This window comes from Diadema setosum, chromosome 3, assembly GCF_964275005.1.
Source record: "Diadema setosum chromosome 3, eeDiaSeto1, whole genome shotgun sequence".
In the NCBI taxonomy this organism is placed as follows: domain Eukaryota; kingdom Metazoa; phylum Echinodermata; class Echinoidea; order Diadematoida; family Diadematidae; genus Diadema; species Diadema setosum.
The window spans coordinates 28317124-28344781 of NC_092687.1; the positions used below are offsets into that span (position 1 = coordinate 28317124).

Genomic DNA, 27658 nt, shown 5'->3' on the forward strand with positions numbered 1-27658 from the left:
ATGGGTATGAATGTTATTGACAGAATATAAATCTCATCTCATCCGAAATATTATTTTAATGTGTAATCTATAACAATGTTTAAGTTATGCTTGACTGCTAGATGTCATGATAACATACCCAGTATGTGTGTGTGTGTGTGTGTGTGTGCGCGCGCGCGCGCGTGTGTGTGTGTGTCATTGTGAAATTCAAATAAAGAATATGAAATATGAAATACAAATAAAGAATCTCATAAAACAAAAAAATGTGTATGTGTGTGTTTGTGTTATAGATTATTCTTATTAAGGAAGTCAAATCTTTTCATGATCAAAAGTGTCTACACTATCTAAAGCACCAATAAGGAGACATCAAGTGCAACGTGTATATCAAAGTGTCAACAGAATAGTCGAAGAACTATAGAAACAGCTCTTTCCAAAGGCTATTCAAAGTATATTGACTGACGCGCCAACGTACCTAATTTCATTTCCAGTTCATGGTTAATTGCAACCGAAATGTTATTTCCAGTGCATGTTGTTTAATGTTCAATGTTGTTTCAGTATGTACCTGCCATTTTACTTTCCTCATATTAACAAAATCATATAAATAACATTGAATAGAAGACTAAGATCACTCTAAGCTTTGAGGGTTCAAGATCATTATAAACACACACACACACAAACACTTAAACATAGTATACAATACGAAACGTGTGAACGAATCTATTTAAATAGTAAGTTTTTCACGAGGCATGCAGAACAATATGAAAGTATGAACTGATTTCTTTGCTGCTTATGACAATTACTTCGTCCAAAGAGACCTTCATAGTTGGAGGTGGTACAAACAGGATACCATTTGGTGGATGGACGGATTATTCATTCAATTTTCCGATTCGTGTTGTTTATAGCTTCAGTGGTAGGTACTGACCCTAACGTTCTGGGATGGAAAGGGGAAGACATCAGGCTGCCATGTGACTTCCAAGAGGATCCCTTTGCCGTTTACTGGGTGAAAGAGAGCATCTCAGGTCAGCAGGAGGACAAGGCTGGATTCTCCGACGGAAAATTTGAGAGCTATGCGGAACGCTTCAATATGAACAGGAACTTCAGCCTCGTCATTACAGACTTGGAGGTGGCAGATGCAGGCCTCTACTTTTGTCAGGTTGCGCGAGGCGATTTACAGATTTTCGAGAATTCCACCCTCATTACGGTTTACTGTAAGTAATATTTCATGTTATGAAGATAAGACATAAAAGATAAGAAAATATATTAATGTATATCATCATTTACTAGTCAACATCTTGAATTATTATATCTTAAGCTTAAAGTTTGTTTACAGAATCAGTGTCGCCAGACATGATTTGTTAGTTAGAGTCAGATTCTGAAAACAAACGTAAGAAAATGATTATGAATAACTCAATTCAAATTGACTCTGCTATCATATCAACATACAAACAAACAAACCCAAACTCTAGAAAAGTTGTGTACGAAGAAAAGAGGTTCTGAAGTATAAAGTCTCCTCAAACACTTAATCTCACCAAGCTGCACTCAGTGCAAAAAAAGGGAACAAAATGCAGGATGTAAAACCACATAGCAGTATGAAAATAGTACTCCTTTCAAAAAATAACAGGAATACCAAATAAAGATTGAATTAGTGTGCTCTAATAATGCATTCTTTCCCTGGAAGTAACGAAAAGACAAAGAAAATTTGTTAAGCTCTACTTATACAATTTCCTCTGTATTTTCCATTAATGTAGTCATGTACTGCAGTAAACATGACGTAGTCAATTTCTCAATAGATTTCTCCACTAACTGTATAATCGATTGTACATCATCCTAAAACTTTCACTAATCTGCACTCCCTCTCCATCTGCCAGCATTTTCACGACCTGGAATAATTTTCTATTTTTGTTGTTATCATTACTATGATTGTGTTTTTTTTATTTTGCCATTCGATTATAAGTTCTGCTATGAAATAGATATGATGATATCTGTTCCTTGTATTAATAACTTAACGAATAACTATGCTTATCTTGCCCCACCCTCCTCCCCCCCCCCCCCCCCACCCCGGTAAAGACTAGGAAGGGATCCTAACGTCCATCTGGCCGTCCGTTCATTGTACGACCGTCGCAACGGTCGGACTATGGACATAAATCTGATGTAACGCTTACAAAACCCCTCATAAACTTTGCAACCAAGCAATGAGCTTGTTAGTAGAAGAACCTGATGGTGGAAGCCCTAACCTTCTAAAGTCCAAGGGAGGGGCCATTTATTAACCACTCCTTTGCCCTTAATCCAATTTCAAAGAAATGTGACTTTCCTTTAAGTCCTATTGGAAACATTTTGGTATATTACTTTGATATTGCTGGTTGCCATTGAACCATTAAACTCAATATGTCAGCCTTTTTTTTTCTGCTACAATTTCAATTAACAATGCAATAGTGTGTGATATGGGCTTTTCTTGGCTAAAATTTGCTGAAGAAGCAAAATGTAAAGCAGTTGTGGCCTTCAACTTTTTCGTGTACATATAGTTTTTTTTTTCCTAATATATAGAGATGATAAAAAAAAAAACAGCATTTCAAAAGACTGCCCATGAATTTTGTATCATTTTGATTCTTTAAGCTAACTTATGCCTGTAATTTATCAATATGCAAACTCACAATTCCAATATTATGGAAATATGACATGTGACAATTATGTTGTCATGTACCTACACCCCAAACAATACATCACAGGTCTCATAATATATTTCTAACCACCCCGTGAGGTGACCGTGAGGTATTCAACCATAACAAATGGTGAGGCATGTCATGCTTATCATTTGTGGCAAATATCAGAATGATTGTTCTATATTAGAACACATACGATGGATAGAAAAATTACACAGAAAAATCATATGTTTGGCATATTTCCTATGTGTTTCTTTATATTTTTATAAATAGCGCCCTCCATTGGTGATCTTTAGAAAGTAAAAACGTACGGTCATGATATGGAGATTCAGTTTTTCTACTTATGTGCCAAACATGACGACGATACATCATAACAAAGTTATATAGGGAGCACAATGTTCCCATCTCCTTGGGTCTGGCAAGGTTGTCTGGGAAGGGTCTAAATAGTTTGGGCTTAAGGTTTGATACAGGGACCTCTTCAAATCTCGCGTCTTATGTGTGTGTGGGTAACTGAATGTCTGTACGAGTGTGTCGTCCTTGTCATATTTTCCCGGTACACGCAGTTCAATGAACACTGTCTGGGCATTAGCATTGATACTCTATTCTTATTTCTTATTATTGCCGAAGCCAGCGTATCTTAAAATAACTATATTTTTACAAATGACTTAAGTAATTTATATCTAATACAATAGCTGTAAAAAAAAACCAAACAAACAAACCTTGAATAATATATTGTTTACTCATTATTTATCTAGCGATCCACGTCCCATAAGCTTTGCTTTTTAGTGGATCGCTATTTTCCATAACTGAAGTTATTTTCCGAACGCTCACGAAGTATACATGCATTGTTCCTTGTAATTATTGTACATATGTTGTTGTATATAATTTATTTCGTATACTACATGAATCTTTTGTAAACGTTTGGACAATATCATTTCATGACATGTATACTTTGTATTATGTATTATGTTTTGATTTTCGTTGATTGGAAATAAACTATGATTGAATTGAATTGAATTGAATTGAATTGAATTGAAAATCATTATTTTAAGCCAAAGGCAAACTAACTAGTTCAGAGATCAATGTCAAATATGAAACTGTACCTTGAGAATTTAGGCTTGAAAATTATTCTAAAACATGCCTGTCTTACATCAAACCCAAAAGACAGATGCCATGCAAGGATCTGGCTCAATATCATTTGGAGTTAAAAGGTTACGGGAGTGGGTAAAAGGTAAAATGACGTCAACCGTTGCAATTTACCATGAGTTTATTCTTGAATTCATAACTTTGCACCCGCGAAATCAGGACGTCAGAGGTCCGAATCCAGCTCAAATGTATGCATATGACATTCTTTGTCATGGACACTTACTACATATAGGACTTATTGTAATACTGGTAAAATCGAATCAGTGCTTATTTACGCCAGTGTAGGGCAAGTCAAACCAGTGCCAACAATAAAAAAGATAAGTCGATGCAGTTTAATTTGCTTTAACTTGTTTATTTGGTAGGCTGTATTACTCGAGGGTGTATTACTCAGGGGCATTCTTTACTGTTCTTAGTTGATCGTGGGCCCTATGACCATGTAGCTTTCATGGTATGACCAATGACAGTCAGTTCTTGGTATACTCCCCTGTGTCTTGTGTATCCTGTTAGTTATAAAGAAATAAACACATTATAATCTGGAAACGGGGTGCCCCGTACCGTGTAATGGGGAGGTTTAAATAGCCTCGGTCTTTTGGGGTTATAATGCAAAATAAATATCGTTTCAAACAATGCATTTCTTTCTAGCGATGGCATCAAAATTTATCATCGAGGAATGCGTCGATGAGAGCGTGACGGGTCAAAGCCGGTGTACGTACCAAACTCCGTCCAACACTCCGTCCTTTAATCTTACTTGTGTCGTCAGTGGATTCAAGCCTAATATTTCGATGTTTTGGACCTACGAGTCGGGAGAGAGACTGAATTCTACGGTATCACAACAAACAACACTATCTGATGACACCTACGAGAGGTTTGAAACAATCACTGTTTCATCAAATCGTCTGGCAGAGCAAACCTTCAAGTGCATAGCTACCGGTGACTCGCTGAATTGAACGTCGACCACTGGAATCATTGTTCTACCTTTAAAAGGTTCTATAAAATGTTGCCATTTATATGTGATATCCGGGTGATGAACTAGCTTGGACATTCGTCAATACCACAACGATAACACATATCAATAAACAATAGGTAACTGTTCGACTAAGAAATAAAATGGATATTCATGTTACTCTTACAGACAAAGGGTATGAGTTTGAGAGAAGCACAACTTCCGACCTGTGTAGTCCCGACTTCTTGCAATACCAAACGATCTGCAGAAATGAATAATGTCTTTGATGGTGACTACTCTTCTTTTTTGTTTTGAGATTAAACATATATGACATTACTAGAATTTTTTTTTTTTTCATGAGGGAACTCGTTTCACAATAATTTACTTAAATATGACGTCTTTCGATTCTTCTTCTTTGTCCTCTTTAAATTTCAGGAAAAAGCAATAATTCGGATCTGGCCATTGGACTACCTTTTGGTGTGGTTGCTGCTTCAGTTATCCTATTTCTCCTTCTTGGAATATTTTTGGGCAAGCACCACACGTACAATTTACAAGAAGGTAAGCATTCTTTATGATTAATACTTTCCAAATGGAAGTAAATTACATTTGCATTTATCGCAGACCCATAACAATAAAATTATTGCATGTTTACTGCAGAGGTTATGGTAAGTAATCTGAATTCTACAATGTATGTTTTAATAGCTAACCCATTACAGATTTGAGACAAGATAATTAAGAATATCATTAATTATCATTTTAATATTATGGTTATAAGTGAATTCTCGCATAGTCCTAAACAAAAGATGCTGTCAGATGGATGGATATTCGAGATAAGAATTGACCATAACATAACTTTCACTTCATTAACGTGCACATCAATCGATCAATTGACATACAGAGCGTTTTATCTCTCGTAATCATGTCGCTGCTCATGTTTTCGTATTTCACAGCATGTGGCTTGTATCCCTGTTGGAGATTGTTCAAAACACAGCGGCCGGACCATGCTGACGTGGAATTAATGATGACGAGTATGACACTCTCTTCTAATATAACTTAAGATGTAACCAACCCTTCCCACCCCCCCCCCCCCCCACAGAGAAAGAGAACAATCATGCAGCGTCCAGTACAATACCAGCTTCAGAATTATTTGTGTAACCTCAAATGTGACCGTGCACCACAAAACGAACAAAAAGTCGCACCCCTTGATTTATAAGTGAGGACTTAAAAAAAGTGAAATGGTTCAACCAAGTCAATCTTGAGTTTTTCATATTTTCTGAAAGAGCTACACTTCTTCGACATTACTCTTCAGTTTGGTATCTTAACATGAATAGGAAAGTGCGTTTTTAGCAGTTTTTCTACAACCCTTTTTTTGGGGGAAGAGTAGAATGATCAGGTGTGACCTAGGTGCCGCTTTTCATGTCTTGAAATTCTTTGCACACTCTTCACTTTCAAGTCTAATAACTTTGGAAAGCATAATGCTACTGATTTGAAAGTTAGGATTAATCATAAGCAGAATGTGTTTATAGAACATGCTAAATTTTAGCTTAATCTGATAATCCCTTCATTGTTGTTGCTCCAGTGGTTAACACCCTGTGTTTTGCCCCTTTCATGGCACAGCTAGCACAGCTTGGTAAAGATTAAGCGCTTGAATACACCCTGTACTTCAGAGCCTCTTTTCTCAGTTTACCCTTTTCCAGAGTGTGTCCTTTCTTTCCAGTATTTTATGTAGGTTAGGGGAGTTCATTTGAATTGAGATGTACATCATTTTAAAGCTTAAATTCTGCTCTTTCAGAATCTGCGGTTACCTAAAAATCCATGTCTGGCAACTTTTTGCTTGTTTTGTGGTGCAGGGTCACATATGATCGAATTCGTTTCGAACTAGCATTTCCCGATCTTGATAGAAATATCAAATCATATCTTTCTTTAGTCATTCTCATCTTCCCGGTAAGCTTTAGCCTAATCCGTTCACAACTATGGGAGTCATTCGGGAAGCTGACAGACAAACAGGCCAACGCCGACCAAAGTTCAACCTCCTTGATAGAGGAAAAGATGAATAGATACAAAGTAGGCAAATTAATTAAGAAACAAAAAGAAACGTTAATAAAAAATGGGGTAACGTCCGGTGCAAACCATTTTTGGTAAATTAATACAGATTTTCATTTGTCCGGTGTTCAAGTTCATAATAAACTTATCTAAAGAAAACATAGATAGAAGTATTTATCACTTGCAGAAACACTTAACTTTGATTAGGAGAGCACTTAATTTAATAGTATATATCACTGAGCCACATAAAGTATGTGAAGTCAGGAATGATTTTATCCAAACGGACTTCTGTTTAAAATTTGTCCTCAGTAAATTACTTTTTGTGTACCATGTATATCGTAGTGTGCTTGTAGTATTTCTTTTTTGTGCGTTTGCTTTGCAGTAACCCATTTTGATTATTTGCAGGACAGTAAATTTTGCAAACAACAATATTCATATTGATATATATTGCCCTTTGCTGCTTATTGTATTGATTATACTTGGGTTTTTTTAATGCGTCCATAATTGTAAGTCAACCTGACTGCCCATGTAAATGACTTTGTAATGTTTTAGCTTATACATGTTATATGTCATATTATTCTTATGTATAAGTTGATTACCTTTCGATACAATCTGTGTGAAGTATGCATCCATATATCCTTTTTATTCGCCATGTTTTATTACCTTAACAGGATCATTTCCTACCTTTTCCCTAACGGAGAATCAAGTACAGCAATGTAAAAATGACTTGAAGGCATATTACCTTAATACACGACGTAAGGTCACTGTAGATCCGCTCAACTATATGGAACGTGTTAACTTGGATGAAATCTACACAAATTTGAGTCTAACAAATCCAAGTGACATGCATAAAACACCAATAACGTACGAGGATATTTTGACCAACGATGGAACCGTGAATCTTTCAAAGCGCCTTTTGATACAGGGTGAGGGAGGCGTCGGTAAAACAACACTTTGCTCAAAGATCGCTTGGGACTGGTGCCAGGGTAGGATTCTTCAGGATCTGGATATGGTGATTGTGATTCCTCTCCGAGATGTCATTGTTGACAAAACAATTGGTGACATTGTGGAGAGATATCTTTCTGACTCAAATGAATCAACAGCAGCCCAGATAGATGACTACATTTCAACAAAACTAAGCAAAGTTCTTCTTGTGTTTGATGGTTTCGATGAGTTCAGCGAGAAAATAGGAGAGGGCAGTAGTGAGATCATTCGAATCCTAGGATTAGAGCAATATGAGTCATGCAAAGTTATTGTGACCTCAAGGCCATGGAGAACAGATGCATTTAGGTTGACCAAGAGTCTTGCCGAAGCTTATACGTTTATTAGCGTCCAAGGATTTAACAAGGAGAATCTAGGAACGTATATCAAAAAATATTTTCGAATAAGAGATAATGACTCTCTAGCGGAAACCTTGCTCAGTTTCATCGAAGAAAATGATGTTATTCGATGTAACATGGCCCCTTTTCCCATTTTCTGTGCAATGCTATGCCTCATGTGGAAAGACATCAGTGAAGAGAGACGACAAAAGTTGCAAAAATTGCAAACCTTTTCTGAGATTTTTGGAGAAATGATCTCGTTTCTAAAAGAACACTACGCATCAAAATTTTGTGAAAATCTGCAGAAAAGGGACGTTATCGAGAATATAAAGGAAGCTACTAGTGCAATTGAAGCCATTAGTGAGACAGCACTGGTAGGTTTGTTAGAAAGAAAGCTTTTGTTTCCTGAAAAACACTTCAAAAAGTGCGAGGATTCCATGGAAATATGCTGCAAAGTGGGAGTTTTGACAATAGAGAGAGACATCATCAATAGGAAGCTCCGACGCGGTGCCAACATTCCTTCCTTCGTTGTGTCAACGGTTTCGTTCCCCCATAAATTGTTCCAAGAATATATTGCGAGTTTATATCTTGGGAATTTATTCGCCAATGATCGTGCCAAGTTCGATAAGGTGAAATATAAATTTCTTCTTCGATATGAAGAGTTCCGCTTCCTACTCTACTTCGCCTCGTCTTTAGAAAAAGATCTTGGCCATGAAATCATCGACGGCTTGATAGAATCAGGTGACCAGTACTTCTGCCTTGATGTTGCTTTTGAGTGTCATACTTCGGAGGCCGCGAGAACAGTGGGAAAACAATGGAAAGAATACGAACTAATACCTAAAATGTCAGAACATACAAAATCAGGAGTAGTTTTTCTAGTCCACTGTAGCCAACCGGTGAGTAATACACGTTAGACATTAATTGTCCAAGCCTAAATGTACTATGTAGAATAGCATCAGACTTCTGGTCCAGTGCATGCGTCGCAATCTTTGTCTTCATTAACGTGAGCCACGATCGTCTATCGCCTTTCTATTAGCAGACGTTATTAGATCTGACTCGAATTAGAAAAAACAAGTTGGGATGCAAAGTCATGTAAAAAAAAAAAAAACAGCTCGATCCACACTTCGGTATTAATTTGTTACGGTTTTTGCTAGGTAAAGTAAAGTTTGAATCGATTGGAAACGAACAAACCAATTTTATGCTTTCGTTAAAATAGGCAAAAACATTTTAATATAATTATTGCTTTAGATTTTTTGAGGCTCTTTGAAACGTCTTCATTTCACTGACCCAAGCAATACTTTACCTTAAGAGAAGTGCAATCATGATTAACGGTCTAAATTAGATTGATCTGCGAAAATCTACAGTTGACAAATTGCTAAGTATCAATGGTATCAAAAACAATGAAGTTATATCATAATTTCATTGACGACTATGCAAAATGTAGATGCGAGATGTCACGCTATATACCTATAGAATTCTTCATTAGTGGCCAACAGAGCATGAATGCAGATGTCGTTAAGTCCGTTATAGCCTCTCAGCTTTAGCTTAACATTTTGGCCCGATTGGCCAGCCTTGCAACACTTACTCACACCACTATAAAATGTCACTCTACCTTTGATTATTCATTTTCACTGATGTCATTTAATACTCATTCCCATTAGGAATCGTTACTTATTAATAAAGTGAACTGCGGAAGAACTGTCTCGCGGTACTTGGCGGAGGACTTATGTTCCAGCAGTGCACCGCGCAAAGTTACAATGGATAACTCACGTCTACACAACACCTTCTACACGATCGTCGGCACTGAGGGTTGGCAGTGTCAGGCAAGACCTATGACAAAATTTTCACTGTAAACGCGGAACCAACATCCCTGGTTATCATTAAAAAAAGCGTGCGTTTATATGCACGCTATTTCAAAGGTGCATTCTGTGTTCATGACTTGAATTGTAAAAACTGTAGTATAATCATGATTATGATAATGATAATGTTGATAACAATGATAATGATAATAATAATAACGGTAATGATAATGAGAGAGAGTGAAAACACCAATATATTGTGGAGTGGACTTTGAAAAATGGATTTTATATTCTTCATAATAAATGAAAAATAAGGTTCATGTGATATGCCATGTATGTCACTTAGAAATGTATCACGCTTGAAAAAAAAAAAAATATCGAATTCCAGCTTATTGACGATATAACATTTGAATTAAACAGCGGTAAATACCTTTTCGATCTAAGCATTTGGATAAAATGTCAGACTAAAAAAATGCAGACTGTGTTTACCATCAGTCTATTATCTATAGAGGTTTAAACGTGTTCGCAGGTAGCTCATCGTCTGTGGGGGGGGGGGGGGGTGGGGGTCGCCTACTAGCAACGGATAAGTGCTTGCAAAGTGGACAGATATCATACGTACTGCTTTGAAACAGTATGTTCCCTATATTTTTTTCTTGACGATTTATATAAGAGGGGCACAAATGGCCATACCCCCTGAACAAACGAGACAAAACAACCCCAAGAAATTTAAGAACCCCCATAGAGTGTACTTTCAAGTTTGCTCAAGGTCTATCCAAGGGTGGTACCCATTAAGGGTCGAGATCAAATGACACGCCGGTTCTTACATTTAGATCTTCCCTGTATTAATATCATGTCCATACTTTTTATTATCATCCAATGGAAGTCGTGACACCCACCCCCATTTTTTTTTTTACCATCTTGATAACATCAGGGAAAATCTACAGTATGTCAGCCACCAGAAAAAAAGAAAAGAAAAAGTACAACCGAACCTTTTGCAACGATAGCTTTAAAAATAATGAATCAATCCAAATACCATTTCAGGATAAGAAACTCTAATATATCATCCATATCTTACAGAAAACTCAATACGGTTTGCCTTAGTGACCAAAGACAAATGGTGATCTTTGTATAGCATGTAAATTATCCATTCCCTCCAAGTTCTGTCCATTGTGTTTACACATTTTATGCACTTCCAAAAGCATCAAAGTGGTCAACGTGTAAGAAACAGACCCATTTGTGATCTTCAATAATCCACATTAGTCTGGGTCCACTCAGCCAAATAGAATGCGATTTCTGCAAAATATCGGTCATGTATAGTATTTTTAGACTGATAAAGAGTACTCAACTAGTTTGATCATAGTGAGAGTGATCAATCCGGATCCGGTTTTGTTTTTTTGTTTTTTTGTTTTTGTTTTTGTCAACAGAACCCTTTTGTTTAGTAGCACTCCCCGTGCTCATCGACCTCATTCGTCAGCTGTTAATGATACTGATTTATAACATGACAAGAGAGCTTACCAAGTAGACCTACATTCTTGATTGTGAATAAAACAACAACAACAACAACAACAACAACAACAGCAAAGATCAGGGAAATATTTCCTGAGATTAGATTATTATGGCACATATAACGGTTATGATATTATTTGAAGAGTTTGTTCGCAAAAACCGATAAGTCCACTTTTGAAGATTTTGAAGTACGGTCTCTGTCATAAAGGTCAAAATAATACCTTTTAAGTGACACATTGGCCACTACATACAAAGGCACATTTTTGAAGCTATGGTCAATAGAAGCAAAAATATTCTTATTCTGTTTATTTCCTTGACCTTTAATAGCAAATATCTCCATTTCGCAAATATGGATTTATCGTGTTTTTTGTTGTTGGTTTTTTTTTTTTGCGAACAAACTCTTCATTTTTAAACAAACACGCATCAATGCGACTGACTTTGTACAAGGCTAAACCAGTTCTGCAGTTTCAACATGGTATACACATGCAGCTAGATTGAAACAAACACATGGTTTTGGTTCTTCGTATATTCTTTGTTTATTTGTTTGTTTTTTGTTCACTTGGTTAATTTCCAAAGAGACTATACACTTTTTTTTTTTCATGAGCCCAGTGGTCACCACATCCACTGCAGAGACAATGACAGATCTCATTTTATAAAATGACACGCCATGATACAACTGACGTGTACCATCAATTTCATGCACTCTACACACCGTCTACTCCTCTAGTACGTCTTTTGTATGCAGATTTTAAAAAGAGTTTCAATATCTTAAAAAAGCATTTTGTTGAATGCGGCTACACAACATTGTTGCATATTTTTACTTTTTATTATTTTTGTTATTTTATCATAATCACCTGATTTGACTTTTGTCTTTCTGTGTTTATTTCTTTGCATGCCTTTTTTTTTTTTTTATTCATTTATGTTTATTTGGTGTGTATTTATTTTTTTTTTTCGTTCCAGATTGAAGATGTGGATCTATCTTTACAGAGCTGGAATGACACTTCTGCAGAAAACTTGGCCCGATGGGTGTGTACTATGCCAAAAATTTCGAGCTTCAGTCTGAAATGCCCCTACGTGCCCGACTATTTCCTCTCAACAGCCGTGGACTTAGCTTCATCATGCCAGGTATGGTACCCTGTACTATGTATGTCGAAATTCATCGTACTATGAAACATTTTTCTACTATTTATACATGTTGTCTGCATTCTAGCGATATATATGAATAATACTCGTTGCAAAGTTGTCAAGGTATAATTATATCCTCTCTCTCTCTTTCTCTCTCTCTCTCTCTCTCTCTCTCTTTACACTGACACCAGTCTGTTACAATGGCCATTGTCTGTTGGTCAGGGGTTTTGCAACAGTTTGGTCCTAAAATGTAAAACGAAAAGGATGGAAGGGAAAACTATCATAGAATGCGATAAGCATCATGCATTAGTAGATAAAAGAAGCTGTAATGCAACCGACTTCGGACAATAAATGTCAAAGCTTCACTGATGATGGAACCATGTATATAGATTAATTTGATTACTTTCGTACTCACTACTCAATTTGATTGAGTAGGAAGCGTCTGTGTGGCAGCCCTCTCTTCTCTCTCCTCAAGTTTCTACTATGTTACAAATGTTTGACATCTGCAACAAATCAACTACTATTGAGTTTATTTGTGACTCTGGAATCAGCAGGACCAACTTGAAACTGAGTGGAGCTAGAACTACACTGATGTAAGTTTTTTTTTTTACTTGACTGCTATCTTGTGCGAGCCCTAAACAGTCATGTTCTTCTTGTCCCTCACTTGTTCACTCAAGCCTACTCAGAGTCTCACATTGTTTTGGTTCAGAAGCTGAACAGTTCACAATGGAGTTGACCAAGCAGATATCTATTGTGTGCTATTTACTTCTTGCAAAAGGAATTTGCCTCAGCATACAGCATGACTGCTACGGCTCCCTTGCGAATCCCAGGTGGAAATCTAACATACTCAAGTACTGTGGACCAAGTATTAGCTATTATGGCAACACAGTAGTAACTTATCAACTGCTCCTTATGAGATCTCGGGTTCTTAGTCCCAATTCTGGGCCTTTGGACTCTGTAACTGCGTTGAACGTGTACTTCTCTTCTCAACGAAGTCAGCATGTTTCATATGATCCGACTGCTCTCCGAAAATTGAGTCCTTCCCTCTGTAATGGTGCATCGTACAGACTTAGGAAGGAAGTCCATGAACGCATCAAACTTCTGGATATAAGGAGAAGGCGGACACATTGAGGAAGAAGGGCAGTGGGCGTAAATCTCGACATGTTGAAAGTGCAGACTCATATTCACCCTTCAGTGACGTTTTGCCTCAGGTACCAAGCCAAAGGAAAGGTGTGAAATCTTTTCGTTATTTGAAGAAAGTATCTGCTGATCAGGACATCTCTCTCTCTGCATGAGCAACGCAAGGTCGCTGAAAAACAAAACATCTGACTTTGTACTTTGTAATTGACAACGATCTAGACATCGTTGGTGTTTGTGAGACATGGCTTACCACTGATAATGCAGCTCCCATTGCAGATCTTATCCCAAGAAGATTGACATTCAAACATATACCAAGACATTGTAAAAGAGGTGGAGGTGTTGCACTCCTCAACAGAAGCAATCTTGACATCAAGATGATTTCATCAACTCATGTGAAATCTTTCGAGGTAATTCAAGTGGACAGCTGTCAGTCCTCTAAAACTGTACATGTGATTATAGGATACAAACCTCCCAACTCTAATGCTTTAAAGGAATTTCTAGAGTTTTCCAATCTTCTGAATGAACAACTCTCTCGATCTCCAAGCCTTGTTATTTGTAGAAACTTTAACATCCAGATGGACTCTCTCACCACAAATACTCTCAGCTTCTCGGAAATTCTGTCAGCATAATCTAAAGCAAAAAAAAAAAAAATAGAAATAAAAACGAGCCAACCCACATCCGAAGTCACACTCTAGACTTGCTTATCTTCCGTTTAGATGATGGAGCAACAATCTCTGATGCTTCTGCCAATGATAGTATATCTGATCATAATGAAAATCATCTGCAAACAGAACATTCCAAAGTGTGCTGCTAAAAGACAAACAAAACATGTCTCTGAACATTAAGGCGATAGACCATAACACAATCTGCATCGATCCAAGAGTTCTTTCGCTGAATGAAAATGTGTACTGCTGCTGGAAGCACTGAGGAAGCTGTTATTGCATATAAGTCCACCCTTTCTGGCATCCTGGATAATTATGCTCCAGTAAAACGTCGCTCTGTCGTAACTCGCCCCATGACTCAATGGGAGAGTGACGAAATACGACAAGAAAAGTTAGTTCGAAGGCAGTTCGAGAGAAAATAGAGATCATCTAAACTTGAGATCCATAGGCAACTGTATTGCCAGCAACAACAGCGGGTTTAGGCCTTCATCAGTGCAGCTATAGTATCACTCAAACAGAGTTGGAGACTGTGGAAAAGACTCTCGAGACAGTTATTTAAAGTTGCAAATGAACTCCTGAGCAGAAAGCAAACTTCCTCTTTTCCTCAGGATGAATCGAACAAAGTTTTGTGTGATCAGTTCAGTAAATTCTTTGTTAGTAAAATCCTGGACATTCTTTCATTTGTCCATATGACTGACTTCACTGTGAAGACCTCTGCATGCCAGGAATATCTTTCTCCCATAACTATTAATGAGATATCTGAGATCATACAAATCACCATGTACGTACGTCTTGTGAGCTGGACCCGATGCCCTCCACTCTCCTGAAGAAATGTTTGCCTGCATTTGCTCTCTGTATTGCAAAAATAGTTAATCAGAGTTATCTAACTGGCATTGATCATCCCACCTGCCCTGCAGACAGCCGTGATTCGTCCACCCCTCAAGATGCCCAGTTGAGACCCTGAAATCCTGCTAAACTATCGTCCGATTTCCAACTTGCCTTACCTCGGCAAGATAGTGGAACGTGTTGCTTTCTCACGGCTTCTTGGTCATCTACAAGACAACAATCTCTTGGATTGCTTCCAGCAGCGTAAAGGCCTCACCATAGCGTTGAAACGGTTCTTGCGAACCTTAGGGATCATATTTTGAAGCAGATGGATAGCCGAAACATCACGGCGCCTGTCCTCCTTGACATGTCTGCCGCCTTTGACACTGGCGATCACGAAATCCCATTCAACGACTATGATCTGTCGGGGTCTCTTGTACTGCATTGCGCTGGTTCACCTCCTATCTATCTAGCCGTTTCCAGTACATCAAGATTGATGATGCAGCGTCAAAACATGTAGCAACTGAGTTTGGAGTTCCAAGAGGATCGGTTAGTGGCCAACTCCTCCTCTCACGCTATCTTCAGTCCATTTGTTAGATCATTCGGAAGCACAGTGTTCATTGTCACTGCTATGCTGATGACACTCAATTGTTTGTTTCCTTCCCGCCAACCGAAACCATAGCAGCAACAGTATCAAAACAACTTGAAACATGTGTTGATGACATCAAAGATTAGATGAGCAAAAATCAACTAAAGTTGAACGACAATAAAAAGAGTTATTGGTGTTGGGGTCAAGACAAATGCTGACAAAGGCTTACATGAAGAAGTGTCAATTGAGAATTGGTAACAGTGTTATCAACTCTTCTGAAAAGGTAAGCAATCTTGGTGTTGTTTTTGATAGTACCATGTCCTTCAAAAGATTCCAGTTGCGTAATTTTGGTTTCATTCGGAGATATCTCACTAAACATGCTAAAAGAGCAGCCGAACAGCAGCCGGGGAGCTTATACATGCCCTTCTTTCCTCTCGTATATATTATTGTAACTCTTTGTTTTTTGGTATGTCACAACTACAACAAATAAACGCTCTACAACGTCTTCAAAACTCTCCTGTAAGATTACTGACCTATATTAGGAAAGCTGTTCACATTACACCAGTGTTATGTTCTCTCCATTGGCTTCCTGTTGAAAAGCGAATCATTCTCAAAATTGCTCTTTTTGTTTATCATGTGGTTCACTCAACTGCATCCGACTATCTCCGGAATTCTTTTTATTGTTATAAACCCTTCTCGCGGACTTCGATCATCTACTTCCTTTTCATTTCAGATACCTAAAGTTAAGCACTCATGGGGAACTCATTCTTTCTTCCACGTTGGACCAAAAGTTTTGAAAGACATACCTGTCACTGTACGCCAGTCATCCTCTGTGGAATCATTTAAAACGTCTCTTTATTATGTTGTAGGAAACAACAAAAAAGTAAAGATGTTACATAATTCCTCTTCCTTCTTCTTCTTCTTCTTTCTTTCTTTTGTTCATTTCCGAACCTTAAGACCAAAATCTCCATGAGCATCTTTTTGAAGGACTGTCACGCCATAGAAGTATACACTATTACATGATTATAGATTATGCGCATTCATGCAAACATGTACCAATGAAATTTTGATTTATCTACTGTCAAACTTCCATAGAAAAGCAGCTTTACATGAGGCCGGTCATTTATTGTGCGAGTGTTAGTGCTTGTAGCTCACGTAAACACCCTTTTTGAAAGTCTTGTACACCCTCAGTAGTGTTGATATCATGTTTATGTTACAGTTTATCAGCTGTATATTGTCTCACGTACGTGGTGAAACCTAGTGATTTCAGTGATACAATAATATAAAGATGAACACTATCAGAAATTTTGATTTTATATTTCTCTTCTTTCTAAGGTGCTAATTATGCTAATTGGCAAGGATCCATAATGGCTCTGTTCACTGTCAGAACAAGTGGACGTTAGCCAAGATGTATTATCCATTGGTAAATCTCATTATAGGTTTATTGGTTAATGTGTAGAATTTATTGGCATTGGGAGTGACCTCAGCATAAATGTAGGTAACTTCATTTCAGCGTGTAGTGTCGGGGTCATCCCACTAGACCGACACCCTCGAATCATACAGCCCACGAGTTCGACGCTAAGCAAATTCAGTCCACGAGTTCGATACAAACAACATGCCGGGGCTTAATGTTTAGTTCTCGTGAGTATTGTTAGCTATAGTGTCGAACAAATTGGCTGTATGACTCGTGAGGTGTATAACTCCTAGGCTCTATGACTTGTGAGCTATATGACTCGTGGGCCGTATGACTAGTGGGTGTCTTTCTCACGACATGCACCCGCAGTGACTCCATTCTCCATTCACTGAAAAATGCGTAACATAGTTCACAATTTGCCTAAAATTTAATAAGATTGTTAAAATATATTGACATTATGAGCTAGTAGCTATGAAGCCACTGTTCAGTCGTGAGTGTATTTTTTTCTTTATTGCAACTGATTATCACTCAGGTGTATGCTATAAAACAACTCGACGGAAAAATTCATCGGGTTCTGTTTGTTTCTTTTTTCTTTTTTTTAATGAATAAGCATCAACCGATGTAGATTAAGAGCCAGCACCGGTTGTCGGCCGGAAGCTAGGTTATCAAGTGCATAGGACACCTGACCAGTGATCAGCTTGGTGGTCGTTGGTTGAAATCCAGACCGAGTTTGTTTGCCTATGTCTTTCTATCATAATACTGCTAAAATAATGATGAAGTGGCGCTTATTACGTCGATGTAGGGCGCTTTGTCAATCAGTTGCAAATAAAAAAAAAAAACACCACAAAGTAAGCAATCAAATGTTTATATTCTACATATCATACGCAATACTTCTCTTCAAAATCAGCAATATTCAAATGTTTGTGTAAGCATGGATACCAATGTTACTACGAAGTTGATAGTATGACTCACTGAAACTACTTTTTTTATATATATATAACAGGTTAGTTTAGGGATTTTATCTGCATCAAAACACTTTCGTAGCTTGCTTGGTCAACTGGTACTCTCCTACATAATACAACTGTCGAATAAACAATACTTCACGTGTCACATAAGACATGTTTCAAGTACCAGTAATCATGCTCATCGATCTTATTACATGAAGAACTAATATTTATCGCGCTAAATTAAACCCGATATTAAGCCCTTTCATGATGGTAGGTGAATGAGAAAAGCTCTATGAAAAATAAGGAGCTGATATTGGATAACTGTGAAAGTATGTATACCATTACATGAGAAGTAAAAGGGGAAAAATATCATACAAACTTTTAGAAAGTTAAACGTAATTCTGAGGATTGAACATGTTAAATAAATCATTAAAATTCATAGGTCTTTTCGACTATCTCTCTCTTTCTCTTTGAAAACTTGGTATGCCAAAATACTCGTGTGTACGCTTGTCCCCATAGAAAACGGCATTATTCCTAATGTACAATTCACGCAGGCGATATCGTAAAACGTTACCTTCAAATCCATCGCACGCGACAAATACATCTCCGTGCTCATTGTGCGCGTTCTTTTAAAAGACAGTAATTTCGATTTTATCTAATATCAACTTAATATCAATTAACATATCATCAAAGTTTCAAAAAGCTTGTTTCAGGGGTATACATGCAAGCGCTCGTATATCCATTAAAAAAAAATCATTTATTCTTCTTATATTCATGTGATTTGATCCTTGTCTTTTTGTTTATTTATGTGATGCATATCATATTTTTGTTTTCTTTACAGATTCAAAACCTGGATTTGTCTTTTCACAGCTGGAAAGACGAATCTCAAGATCTATTGCCGTTTGGAGATCATTTAGCCGAATGGGTGTGTACTATGCCAAATCTTTCGAGCTTCAGTCTGGAATGTCCCTACATTCACGGTAGTTTCCTCTCAACAGCCGCGGCATTGCCATCAAAGTGCCAGGTATGTTGCTCTTGACTAAAATAGTATGCCTGACATTTTTTTTTTTTTTGTCGCGAATGTGAATGTGTCATTTTCTTTATTGAATTTCGGATGTTTTTAGTTAGTGAAATAGTCTGCCATACCATCTCTACTAACTTTGACATACTTTGTCATTTCAAGGATTGGTGAGTATTAAATTACCATTGCGTTTCAGACAATTATGTTAATCACTTTCTAAACCTGTACAAATTCACTCAAATTAGTCTTTTGCAATTTAACATTGTTAACCCGGTATTTCCCTCTTGTTGTTGTTCTAATGAAGGGAATGAGCAAAGCATCGGTAATAGGAAATGTTTATAATGAAGAACACGGTCATGATGGTAAAGTGATAGATATACGAAACTATAAAAAATGGACTTTGCATGAATTTACAATTGTACTGACGATACAACCGCTTACGCCGATTAATGCAACTCGTTGTATACTGAATTTTTAAATCTATATAGGATAACACGGCCACATTAGATTCTAATATGGAACGGGTTAAGTATTTGTGATATGAAACACAGGATACGCAAACATGCAAACAAACAAAAAAAAACTTGTTAATTCATACTTACATATTATTTATATGGAAGAATTGCATCACAGAAGATCGGCTAGTCAATTTAATGACAGTTGCAACTTCTTGTTTTAATTCAAGACAACTCTTTACATGTCTAATCATCCATCTATTGTCTCAAATAGTGCTGTTACGTGAACATAAAACACGAAAGGACAGATTTACATACATGTATATCAAAAGTACTGATCAATTTTTTTCCCTTCTCCTTTCTGTGATATAAACGCTACTCTATATGTTTCTGTTAGCTCTTAGAACCAGCAAAAAAAAAAAAAAAATATCCATTAGATGCACGATCAGTCATTAATGGCTTCATTTATTACGTACCGGTATAACTTACGTGTTGAATGAATCATCGTTAAGTGATCGGGCGTGACCTTAACGTACCTTTTAATACATATCCTCCCTTAAGCAAGAGGATCTAGCAGTAATCCTCGGCTCGTCGACGGTGATTGTGTGTGACCCATGTGCTTATCAAACGTAGAAGATAATGTGCAAGAAAATTATATTTGATGCATGTCATTAGAATTAAGTTAGATTCAAGAGAAAAGTTTTGTAAGTATTAAGACGAAATGTTTTGTTTTTTGTTCTTGTTTCTTTTTTTAGAAAAGACAATAGGATATTCATATTCCCGCATCTAACTATGTCAATCTGAACGATTCTGTGTGTAATCATGACGTATAATGTGTCTGATCCATGCCTAATAAAAATTGACGATGAAGAAGATGTGTAGAATACTGTAAACTCTGCTTCATAATAGACTTTGATGACACATCAAGTATGAAGAACATGCTCATCAGTGTTTAAGTTGCCAAAGAAATCGACATATTTTTCCACTGTTTATCATGAAACATAATTATGACTTTGTTTATTTTCTTTGCCGTGGCAACAGTATACGAGGTTGTTCATTTTTATTTGATTTGCCATATATTGACCAACACCTCAAAAGGATTTGTCTAGAAAATGTAGTCCATTCAAATCAAACTGTCAAGGACTTTGGTGTTATAGGAGTAATATACACGTTGAAGAATATTTGACGCCATGTCTCGTATTTTTGAAGAGCAAATGTATAATTATGATTTCAATTTTATCAATAGGGACAATTTTGTTTATAACATTACAATAACATTATGTGTATCATGTATAATTGAACTATACACTGATTTATACATGGACATATTGATATGCAGATTCTAAACGTGAATTAATATGACCATGGATCACAAAACCAACGGTTCAACCCAGTCAATCTTGGGATTTCGTATTTTCTGAAAGAGCAATTCCTCTCCTACATTTTCCTAAAATTTGGGATCATAAAAGCATAATGGGGCAATGTGTTTGTAACACTTCTTTTTTTCGAGGAACAATTTTTTTATAGTATGGTTAGTGTGGTTTTAGGGATGTCTTTGAGGCCCTTTTCATGTCTTAAAAAAGAAATCCTTAACCCACTCTTCACTTTCAGGCGTAATAACGTTTGAAAGGGTAAATGCTACTGCTTTAGAAGTTGATAACAGCCATGAATAGAATGTGCTAAAGGACCGTGCTCAATTTCAGCTTAATCTGATACTCTCTTCATTGTTGCTGCTGCGGTATACTTCCTTTTTAATAATAAGATTGGGAGAGTCCATTTGAATTGAGGAATACATTATTTTAAAGCTAAAAATCTGCTCTTAGGAAATATGTCCTAAACTAAACATCCATGTTTGACGACCTGTTGGATTTGTGATGCAGGGACATATAATATGGAAATGTATATCAGTGTGTGTGCGTGTGTGTGTTGTGTGTGTGTGTGTGTGGAATGACAAAAATTTTTTCTTTACTTTCGAAAGAATATTTCATATCACCCTTATGATCGAAATTCGTTGAGAACTCTATTATGGAAACATTTTCAAACATTTATCAACAGTTACCCCAATAAATCCATTTGCAGTGAATGAGAAGTGCAGACAATCGCCAGCAGTTTCGTCCAAAACTGACTGCAAGCAAGTCAGGAACGTGGATTTACATTTTTTAAATAATTAAAAAAAAAAATCAACATACTTGAATCTCATTCAAACCCTGAATTGTTCATAGTGGTCTTTGTAAAACCTTCATTTTGCCTTTACAATACATGGTTAAATTTATTCTATTTTAGTTATGTTTTGTTTTATTTCCTCAGATAGACAAATTGAAGTTGTCTCAGCACGTCCTCGTTAGAGGTTCAGCTAATCTATCCTCCGTAGGAGGGGACTTGTCCAGATGGCTGTGCACTATGGCACGTCTTTCAGACCTAACTCTGGCACGCTTTCAACTGACCCATGAATTCTTCTCAACAGCTGCGTCTTGCAAAGTACGTTACCATTGTCTTTGCATAAGATGTTTATGGATAAGCGGGCAAGCTTCTATCACTCTGTTTCAATAAGGTGCATAGCTGATCATCTGTGCATAGATATTTTTACTTTTCTGGACAAGTGGTTGTTGTGCTTAATGACTTCACCAATGGACATTTTGATATTTACATTTACTTGTTCAGTTCAGTTTTTATTTCTGCATTTCAAAATCAATACAAATCAACAAATCAACAAAATACTTACATAGTCATTTACACAGCTAATATTGGTAACGTTTGGATCTTACATACATTTTCTTTTTTGCAAGAACGAATATCATATATGAAAGGAAGCAATAGGAAATGATAAAAATGAAATGCAGGGGATCATCATCAAAAGCTAAGCTTGACGAGGAAGATGGCCCAGGTAACGAGATAGATAAAGAAAATCTTGCCACTCACTGAGTGGGGTTAATTGTGCGAAGGGCACAATAAAGAGATACATAAAGAAAATACATTTACTTGTCATATATCTATTCACCAATCTGTTTGTCTATCTATTTATTGAATTATTTAAGTTAACTTTCCTTTTTCTGGGGGCATCTATACTTTCACAAAAAAAAAAAAATGATTCTTAAAATTTATGAAAGGGAAAAAAGATCCCCGAGGAAGAGATGAAGATTTTGTTCGCAAAAACCGATAAGTCCATATTTGCCAAATGGAGATATTTGCGATTAAATGTCAAGAGAAATAATGAGAATAATAGAGAAGTTTTGCTTCTTTTGACCATAACTTCAAAAATGTATCTTAATATGTAGTGACCAATATAGTACTTAAAAGGTATTATGTTGTACTTTTGTACAGGAACCATACTTCAAAATCTTCCAAAAATGGACTTATCGGTTTCTGCGAAGAAACTCTACAGATATTCCTGTAACGAGGAATATAAGTGCATAATAATTTCTCCAGAATCATTTTTAGGCTCAGTACAATACAGTAAAATCAGTGGGAGGGGAATTTATGGTTTATAATTTATTTAAGGTAAACTCGGTTTTCGATGTATATACCTTTTTAATTCTTGGTCAGAAATTATTTACATCCACGATAGTGTTGCTAGACCCTGCTTCATTGTGAAATATCAATAATTTTGCTGATAGTACTGGGTCTGTTGCTACTTTCAAAACCACTATGCTAAATTGAGCTCCAACACCGAAAGCCAGGTTAAGCTAGTTAAGATATTACTTCCGTTTTTCAAAACTCATTGCATCATAATATTGCAGTTTTGATTAAAAAAAAAATACCGTAGCATTGTAAGGAGAACTGCATACAGAACACATTTTCATACCTATAATCAAACTCAAAGAATGCTTCTTAAAGAGCAAAATAAGACTTACTACCAAACTAAGATAACAAGATTCACAAAGAACAAAGGTTTCCAAAACAAACTCCCTCATGATCACAGAGAGCAGCACACATAGAAACAGACATGCCCGCACACACATCTACTGACAGAGAAAAACATCATTACAAACTACCGCAAGCCCAGAAAATCAAGCCCGTTTGTGTTTTGTTTTCCGCATGAAAATAGATACATTGATATTACATTATTCATGCTTGAAAAATTTTCCAGGTCTCTTTGGTGTAACAATTCTGATAGGCTACCCCGTTCTTCCTCTCATTAATAGTCAAGTGTTCTGTGTTAAAAATCTTGAGGATTTGGGATATTTGTTAGATTTGCTAGATACAAACTGGAACAGATGATTGAAAATGAGAAAGTAAAATTATATGTTTTTTTTCACTACTTTTCCATGGTAATTTAAAACTTTATACCAATGTTAATTCCCTTCCAGTCTATATCTTTGTATCCATTGATTTGACAAACCATTAGAATCTCTCAAAATAGAAAAAAAATATAGGAACCTTCAATAATATGACATCGAACATATATTGTGGAAAATCTAATGAAATTTCATATCGTAAGCATGCCCATCGGATGTACAAAGTTTACTTTATGTATAATACCTAGTTTGAGTATTGTTTCTGAGAGCAATACGCTCTGAAAGAAGAAAAAAAAAGGCTCAAAGTTTAAATGCTAGCACATCATACAGTTTTGGATAGCCGAGGCCTGTAGCAGAACAAACACTTTTAAGCGCTGATACTCGTTTGCGACATTGGTTTTTTTTTTTTTTTTTTTTTTTTTTTTTTGTAAGTGTGTGTTCTTGTTTTTGGGAGTGTCGATCTCCCTAGGCATATTTTTTTTTTTTTAGGCTTGACGTTTGAACACATTGTTTGTTTCAAACTCTGTCCACACGCATGATATGTAACATAGTCTCTTATGGAAATCCTACCATGAACTGTAGAAGGATTAAAAAGAGAAAATAGCCCAGTTATATTATTGGGAGTTGAGAATAATCATATGCGGTTTCTTCCTTTTTCTTTTATTTTTCTTTTTATAAATGGGTGCATAATATATTTCTGGCATATTTCAGGATTAAACATTTACAGTGGGCCTAATAAGAGTGTGTTTCGTCATTATCTTTCTCATATTTATCAGGTTATTTCCTAATGGTAACAATTTTCTTTCTTTGTTTTTTGACAGATTAAACATTTGAAGTTGATAATTTCAAATTGGGAAACCCATTTCCAACATCCATTCTCGCTGGGAAAAGATTTGGTTCAATGGGTCTGTACTTTGCCAGGTCTGTCGAGCTTCAGTGTGGAATGCTGTTACTTGTCCGATGATTTCCTCTCGACAGCCGTCGAGCTGGCACAATCCTGTCAGGTACATGTATGTGTTACTTGAACAAAATAATGAACACTTGATGCAACATCCATGCAACAAAACTGTGAACCTGTTGAAAACATAACGATTTTCATTCTGTTTCCAGGCAAGTTGTCATCACCTTTATTTTTCATATATTTTGAAAGGACAATAATCTCCTACATAATTCAAAAGTTTTGGATCATAGAACAAACGGAAAATTGTGTTTTAAGTGGGGTTTTTTGAAACACTTTTACGAATAATATTGAGATTATATGTGTGACTATGAAACTTCTTAAAAACCCTTCACGCACTCTCCACTTTCAACTTTAGCAACAATTGAAAGGAAGATGCTACTGCTTTGAATGTTGGTATTAGTCATGGGTATAATGTGTTGATAGAGCATGGCCTATTTCAACCAAATATTATAATTCCTTCCTTGTTATTGGTATGGAGTACCACTTAAAAGCGTCAAGCGCTTGAATACACCCTATACTTCAGAGCCTCTTTCCTATATACTTTTCAAAAGGATGTGCTTTCTTTCAATTGTTTAGACTGGTTACGACGAACCATTGAGTCGAATTATATATCATTTTAAAGCTTAGAGTTTGCTGTTTTAGATTCTGTCCTTAACTGGCATTCCATATCTGGCATGTTTTCTTTGTTGGTTTTGTTTTGCAGAATCACATATTATGAAGCTTAGCATTTAGCGAGTTCCATTCAGAATAATGTTTTTGTTTACGGATCGTCAAGAATGATGCAATATAAAGATAATTATCCTCGTAACTGTTTATTTGTTTTGGCTGTTATTTCGGCATCATCCAACTTTTAATACAACACTCTTAAACAGAAAAATCAAAAGCATTTTTTAAAATAAGCTCCAACCTATTAAGGCAAAAAGTCTATGCGATAGTCGATCCCATCATTTTTACCCCTAATGACTTCAAGTATGTTTTGACGTAGCATGATTTCCGTCGAATATTTGTCATAATTGGTAGCTATTATCGTCATAAATGTGATATGAACCATTAATATGAATGTAATGGTAGTTTTGTTTTGGAATCTTAAATTGCATAAAACCCATCGTTGGAAATTCGGTAAAATGAAATAACCATCCCCTCACAGTGTATCGGAAAGATGTAAATCATATGACATATATCCTTTACTTCTCAGTCCGCCTGTGCCATCAATTTATGATGATTTCAGTTATTTAGTTCTTCCCAATTTGTATCATCTTTGGCTGTAGGTTATTTGTTTTATTCTTAAAATTTATTGAAAATTCTTAATCCCAATTCTCACTTGTTTCTCAAGGATTTTATTTTCATTTTTTTCAATCTTACAGGTAGGCGCGATAAAACAATTGCAGTTTGACGCCCAGTTAGGGTTCAATCTTGTATCATTCACAGGCTTTAAAATATACAGCTGGCATTGATCAGTCGGAGAGGTAATGTTCCTGAATAAGTACAAAAGAAGCTAGAAATTAAGGAGCTCCTCAATAATTATGTTTCAGAAAACCGTGCATTTGGTTTTTCTTTTCTTTTATAGATTCAAGAGCTTGCCGTGGAGTTTTTCATGGGTTGGATTTCAGAGCCAGCAGCAGCAGCAAAACTGGCTGAGTTTCTGTGTCGTATGCCAAATCTTGCACGTGCCGATCTCAAATGTCATAACCTTCCAGACACTTTCTTCATGACAGTTGCATCACAGGCCACACGTTGTAAAGTAAATCTAGACATTGCATTGTTTTTACTAGTTGTCTAACAGAAAAAAAGTAAACACAAAAAGTTGAATTTTTAAATATCTTAAGGGCAAGGTTGTAATTTCTGATATCCGTCTTCCATGACAAAAGCGAGTCTGTGCGTAGGTCCTATACATTACTACTAATGCTTGGCAAAACTGTGTTTATCGACCAACACAACTTATAAACATTGATATTGCTGTTTGGGATAATCTCACTTTTATTCGGTGAATCAACCTTAATCCACTGAAAGGAATTATGTCGAAAAGAAAAACCCGCCAGCAACAAGATTTTTTATTAGCAGGAACGAGTAATGTCATGCATTCACTGTATGGTTCAACAGTTTTGTTCTTTTTTTTTTTTACGAAAATAAGATTTGATGTATCATGGAATGCGTTATTATTCTCCGAACTAAAGTCTGTCTGTTTACTTTTAATTTGTCAATTTATACAATTTCATGTATATATAATATATATATACTTTTTTCCATTGTACATGCCATAGCTGGATTGCATTACAGTCGATGGAAAGCCTGTACAGAAGTTGATCGATCAGTTGAAGTCGGTGAGGCTCGATGCAGGTATACATTGCATTTTTTCGTGTTTTTAGTTTATTCTACCAACAAAATCACACGGCCTTTCAGTTTCACGAGTGCGATAATGTATTTAATTACATCTGGTGATACTGCCGTCCAAGAGACGTGCAAACAAATACATAAATAAAACTAAAAATAAGACATCGAAATGGCGATTGTGGTTGTTTGCTGTCAGTGCTTGCCTGTCTGCTTATCTGTCAAATAAATCCCAGTAGGCTTTACATGCAGTTTGTCAGAAGGAGAAAGCGGTACGTCAGCGCAGAAGTCGACATTTTCACATCTTGTCATATAAGTTGCTAACAAACACAAAGGCAGAGGAGGAAAAGGGTGTCGGTTTCTGTGGTCCCTTTATTGATTTTTAAGACGAATATTCACCTCTATTACTGATTGCGAACTTTAAGATGTTAAGGTCAGTTTTCTTGTTGTTGTAGGTGTTGTTGTTTTGTTTATGATGTTGTGGCTGTTGGTAATATTACCGTTATCACCCTTTTATCATCTTTCATTGTCAAAACACAACTCGTTACAGAGGAGCAGTGA

At 36.4% G+C, this 27658-nt stretch overlaps 1 protein-coding gene across 1 annotated transcript; it reads left to right on the forward strand.

Moving 5' to 3' along the window:
* Nucleotides 1-27658, forward strand: LOC140246752 (uncharacterized). Its single transcript, XM_072326089.1, is given in 14 exon segments — nt 1-4; nt 882-1187; nt 4428-4769; nt 5164-5286; nt 5679-5756; nt 7443-8986; nt 9752-9913; nt 12356-12520; nt 18939-19121; nt 21881-22051; nt 24630-24812; nt 26337-26510; nt 27031-27106; nt 27648-27658. Coding segments are annotated over 14 exon segments (3522 nt in total).